Source organism: Neltuma alba, unplaced genomic scaffold, assembly GCF_004799145.2.
Source record: "Neltuma alba isolate B1F8T4 unplaced genomic scaffold, ASM479914v2 tig00012233_pilon, whole genome shotgun sequence".
NCBI lineage: Eukaryota > Viridiplantae > Streptophyta > Magnoliopsida > Fabales > Fabaceae > Neltuma > Neltuma alba.
In genome coordinates, this window is record NW_021636763.1 from 135,649 (window position 1) to 143,028 (window position 7,380).

Here is a 7,380-nt window from a genome sequence, read left to right on the forward strand (position 1 = left end):
TAATTCACTGAAAACGAGTTATTGGTCTTGAGGGGCTAGTTACGGCTGAACTAGAGAACTTGAACACCCTCAAGAAACTCAGATGGATCCCTTCTGCTCACATCCCTGATGAGGCCAGTAAATTTCGATATGGTGTTGGCTCTGGACAACCCTTTAAGAGCTACCCATTCATCCTTCGACATTGAACTATCTACGCTTGTGGTGTCTTCATTTCTAGCAGATTCATAGTGATTCTTCCTTCGGCGCCTATTTTTCCCAGATTTGGATGGGTCTGGTTGGTCTTTCAGAAAAAAACATATGGCTGCACAATCATCAACCATGGCACCAGGAAATTTATACCTCCATGCCTGCACAGCTCTCTTCACTAACAATCTCGCTGCTCTGGACCTCCTTGGTGCTGAAGCAACTATTTCTATAACTTCATCATTTGTCAGTGCATCCCAAACCTGCCAAACAAACAAATTAAGTTCATTCCTGCTTGGAATTTGTCAAAAGCAGTTTCTGTTTAATTTGGAGGGTGTGTCAAATGAAGGCACTAAACGAGGATTGTAGGCCTCCATAGGGATCAAAATCTTCATTATCAAGCTCATTTTTATCATAATTACTAAGGTTTATGCCATGTAAGCGATTACCTCATTTTTTGTTCCAAGGGAACTTTACTTCCATATGGGAAATATCGGAAGATCAGGTTTGCATCAACCTTATGGAGATGAGATTTTTCATTGCTTACCCCATCAGTAGCCAGAACCACAAATTCATCCTGCTTGGTTAATCTGCGATAGAAGACATCGGGAGCTGAGATGAGGCCATAATCTTTTAAGCAGAAGTCCCCAAAGGCTCTTGACATTGCTAGTCCAGGGCAGTCTTCATCCGGCATCCACATTCTGTACACATCAGGCTCTTCTTCTTCAGCGAAAATTCTGCCTTCACAGCTACGGATTCTTTCAGCTTCACCTGAGTGACAATCAAGAAGGAAAGCTAGTCAGACCCATGTGCTCGTCAGAATCAGGGATTTGAGGACAATGTAAAGACTTACTTGGAATATCTGGTTTCAAGTCAACAGTAAGTTGAACAGGAATGAGTTGATCTCTAGCTCCTCTCGTGCAAAGAACCGCACGAGAGTCACCCAAATTGCCAATTATCAGCTGGTCACCCTGAAATTTCAAAGGAGGAAAAGAAATCATGTAATGAATTGTTATCTTATGAACCAGATGACAACATAAACGCACTGAAAGGAATTCGTTGGGGGGGGGTATTTCGGCCCCAGAAATAAAATTCATATCTCGTCTAGACCTCCAATGACATCAATATATATTCTCAAAGAGTTGTATTATTCATAACTTGTGAATGCAAACCCAAAATGCTCATGTTGATGAGTATTGGTCAACTCATTTTAAGCAAAACACATATGTATCAAAAAAAAAAAAAATTCTCCTAGGGGTACCTGTTTGATTACAGTTACAGCAGTGCTACCGCTGTAAAAACTGTCGGTGTTAATGTCCTGAGCAATGGCTTGATCCATCTCGTTGAAGGATTTCAAGAAGGTGTTCTCCCATGAAGCAAGGGACAATGTTTGATGATTTCCACCTTCTGCAGCAGCATTTGCATCATTATACATGCATATCTTTTGCTTTGACATCTTGATTGCTGCAGAAAGCTTTGAGGGTAGACGTTTGCGTACATATCGAGCAACCACGTGCCCATAAGGACCGTGACCATCGAACACACCACAAAAGATCATATCTTTTTCTCCAGTGAAGTCCTAGTAACATATCATATCGAACATTAATCAGTACAAAACACAGGAATAAGATAAATCCATGCCTCTCTTGAGAAAGTTGTCCCCATTAATATCATCAAAGCATCATATAAAACGTATAACAACTCATGCTATTCGCAAGGTATAAATAATACAACTCATTTCATATTTTCTGTGAAGAAAAACTCAAGCTGTAGGCTCGCTTGATTAATGGGTCCTACTTGTGCTATTAAATTATCAGTCACATACAAAAGGATGTTGCTTCTAAGTTTCAGGGGCAATACAGCTTATGATCTTGCTGAAAAACATGATTAAGGAGCCATCAAAATTGACGAAATCACCAAAACAAGTTAAAGAATAAATGGTGTGAGAATCAATTGACCAGAAACACAGGCTTGGTATCATATAAAGAAATAATGGAAATTGTATCAAAATCAGAAGAATTTATATATACCTCCCAAACTGTCATTGCATCTTGATTGACCCCTTTTCTTCCCTGCTGGCTGTACATTGACACAAGCCTAGAGTGTCCTCTTAGCCTGACTCGCCCTTCACCTTCACTATATGTGGAAATGGAACTATGGTCCTCTCCATGCTCAAATTCTGTCTCATTCACCTCTTTTTCCATTGAATATGGACGAGGAACATTGTTACTACAACAATTCCCCATATCTAGAACCAAAACAACGGTATTTCCCAGAAGTAAAAATCACAAGGAAAAAGGGGACCCCTCCGAATTCTAAGGAATAACCGGAATAATTTCCTAGAAAACCACAGAGAAAGTGAAGGAAAATATTAAATTTTAGAGGGCAGAGCAGGCTAAGATTGATTGAAAAGCAGGGAGGAAAATGGGATGGAAACAGAAACTACAGAAACGGGGGAGAAGAACAAATATGCATGCGAAGACAGAAGAAGGTGAAGGGACATTGAAGAGAAGAAGTAATCATAATGGAAAAAAAGATTAAATCGCTACTGGGATTTGAGAAAAAGATGAAGAACAGGGCTCTTCAATGAATCGCCGGCGGGCAATCCTTAATGCAATTCTCACAAAGGAAGAGCAAAAAGGAAATGCAAAGATTAACGAAGTCTAAGGGATTCTCAAAAAGAGTTCGTTGCGCTGAAAATCATGTGGGAGAAAACGACAGCAAGGCATTACTCCTCTGAATTCTGAATGACCGTAACGAACATATATAATTGATTTTCTGCCATTAATTAATAATCATACGGAGATTGCCAGATAAGGACCACAACGTACATGGAAAAGAAAATGGCATGGAAGGACCGTAAATTTGCAAAATATCAAGGAAAATCAATGTTTTATAATCATAAAAATTTAAAAAAAAAAACCTCATGCAGCAATTTTTTTTTTTTTTTATAATTCTCAAAACGTCAGTTGTAAATCTCATGAATCTAATTATAAATCTTGAAGTTCTATTATATATAAATGAAAAATTATTGAAGTTTTGTAAATATAAAAAACTTAATTAAACCCTCAATTTATTTGTAAAAACACTTCATAATTTATAGTAGGTAAATTATATAACATAAACAAAACCTTTGATATGATTACATGTTATTTGTAATGAAATAGGGAATAATAGAAGAAAGATTTCTCCTTACACTAAAAAATAGGTGATATGTTAAGTACTGGAGGAAGTCTCTCAATTCTCTCTTTTCCGCATACCTATTGTTTTTCAAGTTATGATCTTTTATAAGATATCTCAAATTCATTCTATTCATTTCAATTTGTTTTAATAAGATTTAAATATTTTTCGTTTGCTTTTGATTTCACATAAAAGATTATCAAAACTATGATGATTTTGCGATGGAGTAAAATTAAACACACTTCTAATCAATGTAGTGTTTAATTGAGTATTCTAATAATTACTCGTCCGGTTCTAAACATAAGACCCTTATACACTAGTATAAGGGTCTTATATTTAGAATCAGAGGAGTATAGTTTTTCTTTTTTCTTTTTTTTTTGGGCCAGAGGCAAAAGGATAGGACAATATTCTTGGGAAAAGATCGTTGGGAAATGGGCATTTGGCTAAGGATAGGAGAATAAACAGAAGATTGACCAACTTGCTATTTTGGGCTTCTAAATTTGACCAACTTGCTTTTTTTTTTTTAAATCTTAAATTTTAAATGCTCCTCTATCTCAAAAATGAATTATCGGAATAAATGGAAATGGATGCATGCACTAAAATTAGTCCAGGCCATTAAATTTATTTTGATGTCAAGATAAGCATTCTTGTTCGGACACTATTTATTGCATTACCACACGAGCAGCTTTGATTTGAATATGGCTGCTGATGTGAAAGTTTTGTTCATAATTCATCTTCAAATGTTTTTATAAGCGTTTTTAAGGCCTCCCTTAACTCTATCACCAATTAATTTTCTCCGTACATTCTCTTTCAATATTTTTAACATTATCACTCTCTCTCTCTCATTTACCTACTTATAAATAAGGTCATATTTCAAAAAAAAAATACATTTCCCATATATTTATTATTTTTAACTCAAGGAAGTAATATTTTAGCTTAAAAAATTTAGAAGAATTCTGATTAAATTAGTTGAAATATCAAAATTCAAATTAAGGCCTACACGTTTAACAAATTAATTTGGCCAATAGGATTTATTAGGAATTTTTAAATATTGTTAAAAGACTAAAATTCTCTTTTATAATTTAATATAATATTATTTTGAAAAAAATTAAGTCATGAAAACTTGACATTATATAGTATTTATTTATACAAAATGTTTTGCATAAAAAAATTTGAAAAATACTGAGAGCAAAAAGTTGACAATGCATGATATAATATTTTATACTAATTCTGATATATTATAAGAAATTTATAGGAACAAAGACTTTTTTTGGTGATGGAAATAGGACCTTTTAATTTGATTTTAACATCACTAAATTAATCATTTTTGAGGGAAATTTTTTTTCTTATAGTTGAAAAATCAGAATCTTAATGTATTAGTATATTTCGGCATCAAATTTGTCATTTCTTAAGTACTTTGTTATAGATATAGATGTTCTCATCATGTTATATCTTATAATCTTATTGCTAAAGTTCTTACTAATAATTAATATGAGTTTGTATTAAAAATGTAAATAACTTTTTCAACATTTCATGGGAAGCATGGAGTAATATGAACTTCTTAATATAAATTTATAAAAAAAAAATCATGCATTTTACTCTTTTAACAATATTTGGAGTAAAAACCCATGAAGTTAACTGCTCATCTAGCGACATCTCAAGAAAACAGAATTTAGATCATAAATTAATTACAAATTACCAATTTGCTACTTTAAATGGATATTTTTCTTAATTAGAAATTTGTTAAAAGGTAGGCTTTAATTCAAATTTTGATATTTCAACTAGATTTGATTAGAATTCTTCCAAAAATTTTATGCCATCCAAACAAGTCAATTAATAAGATTAGAAAGTTAACCTTGGTATGCCACGTATCTGTCGCTAAACCCCCATATTTTCATTAATTTAACTATAATTATTTTTTCAGAATGATCATTGATCAAGCATCTCCCTATTGCAGGGGAGCCAAATAACGTTAAGGCACACACATGGCGGTCCCCACAAATATGACATGTGCGGATGGTGGCACGATCGAAGTGTGCGCGGAGCCCTCCAAGTTGAAAGTGATTGGGCTTTTATCCGTTGGACCACGTCAGGGTCAATATAGCCCTCCCCAAAATCTCATTATCACCCAGATATAGCCCTCCCCAAAAAGAAAATAAAATATTTAAAATATTATCATAATAAAATAAATATAGACACATTTTTCAATGTAATATACGGGAAATAATTTGCATCGTTCATGTATTTTAAATAGGAGTAATTGCTTATAAATTTTATTATATCTACTGTACTATATTAACGGGCAATGATCCTTGAAAATACAAAAATATCAATTTTTTGTGCTAATAATTAAGAAGATATTAAAAAATAATAATAAATCAAAGAGTTATATGAATTATTAAATGGGAAAATTACCATAAAGAAATAATTTAATCACCTAAAAGTCTGATACCAACTGAGAAGCGTGCAAAGAAATGAAATGTTATATTGTTCACTTGTTATTAAAAGGCTTTTTGATAAGTAAATTTCTTTTTTGACACTTTATAATAATTCTCACTTAATTAAATCCATTGCACAACTGTGATAGTAGTAGTATCTATCATGTACAATGAATTAAATGAAGTAATGAATAGTAAATCCAAGCCAAATCTAAAGCATGGGTTGTCAAGTTAGAAGAATAAATAAGAATACAGCAAACACAGTTTGGGAACCAAAGACAGAGGAGGACCCAACCTGTCCACATATCTGCCCACAAACCCACATTCTTTGGTACTTCATTCTCTCCTTTCACCATTCCCCACCATCCTTCCCCTTTACCCTCTCTCTCCTAATTTTGCTTTACAATTTCAGAATACATACTTGTTTATTAATTATATAAACAATGATTATATTTTCTGCTGTCAAAACAAGTTTAGATTCTTTGCTTTACAATTTCAGAATACATACTTGTTTATTAATTATATAAACAATGATTATATTTTCTGCTGTCAAAACAAGTTTAGATTCTTGAAACAACCAATCACAACAGTGTAGGTTTAGTGTTACATAAACTCTCCTAATCCTTGAACTGTCTCCCCTAATTTTTAGCCATCAGTGAAAACAGGAGTTTTACTTTTACCCCATGTTATCTCTGCATTTTTTTCACATCTAGATAATAACAGTGGCCCACATGAAAGGTGGAAATATCTTGGATGCTTTGGCTTTTGGATTTGGTTGAAAGTGTGTGATTGAAATGAATGTGGAGGTGGAATCTTGAACAAGCCAGCTAGGATGCAACCAATAATGGTCAACTTTGATATCTGTTTTCGCTGTCCCTCATAAATCTGCCCATACAAAGCTTCCTTCTTTCTTCCCCGTGCTTCAACCACCCATTGCCCTTTCCTCTCTAATCCTACCCCACACGCCTCAAAAAGCCTTCCTTGATTGACTCAATTGCTCCGCTCGACAAAACTTCATTAAAATATTCTTCTATACCACCCCAGCAACCACTCCAACTATTACTTTTAACTCTGTTTTATCATGTAGTACAAGTTCTGTTTAAGTTAGCATAAGCTGTCATATCATTCTCAGGGAAAATAAAACTGACTGCATTTCTCTCATTTCTGCAAATTCTGTTTGGGAAATTCGTCCAAGTTAGGTTTATGATAATCCTGACAATATTCAGCAGAGTAGATGGCTTAAAACTGAGAACCATTCCCTCCAGTTTCTCTGCGCCCAAGATCCAGCTACAGAATCAGACACTGGATGTCGTTGCAGGCTTGCAGACAAAGATTCTTCCCAATCTATTGGTATAGAGGAAGCCAGCTTTTACCAACCATATTTATGAATTCCTCATACTTGAATACCAAAAAGCAACAGGACTGGTTCTATCAGGAGAAGTTTTGAGCTCACCCTCCGTGGGTCATGATTGGCTGTGCATTTGGAAATGCTCGTGATAACTTTATTGTTCACGGATTAGAATGAAGATAATAATCTCTGACAATGAACAATGAAATTATCATAGGAGACCATAAAAAA

General features: G+C 34.1%; 1 protein-coding gene across 1 annotated transcript; it reads right to left on the bottom strand.

Moving 5' to 3' along the window:
- Positions 1–50: 50 nt before the first annotated feature.
- LOC114725224 (probable protein phosphatase 2C 65) lies at positions 51–2,429 on the bottom strand. Its single transcript, XM_028911708.1, has 6 exons — positions 2,214–2,429; positions 1,445–1,762; positions 1,037–1,154; positions 731–954; positions 340–446; positions 51–246 (listed from the first exon to the last, which is right to left on the bottom strand). The coding sequence occupies exons 1-6, from the start codon at positions 2,427–2,429 to the stop codon at positions 51–53; spliced, it is 1,179 nt and encodes a 392-aa protein (XP_028767541.1).
- Between the last annotated feature and the right edge of the window lie 4,951 nt (positions 2,430–7,380).

What these genes read in the sequence shown, in the direction of transcription:
- LOC114725224 (XM_028911708.1), bottom strand. Translation starts at nt 2,429, where the DNA reads ATGGGGAATTGTTGTAGTAACAATGTTCCTCGTCCATATTCAATGGAA. An exon ending in CTGTAACTGTAATCAAACAG is followed by an intron (nt 1,155 to 1,444) that starts GTACCCCTAGGA and finishes TTGAAATTTCAG; the next exon opens with GGTGACCAGCTGATAATTGG. An exon ending in TGGTTCTGGCTACTGATGGG is followed by an intron (nt 447 to 730) that starts GTAAGCAATGAA and finishes TTTGTTTGGCAG; the next exon opens with GTTTGGGATGCACTGACAAA.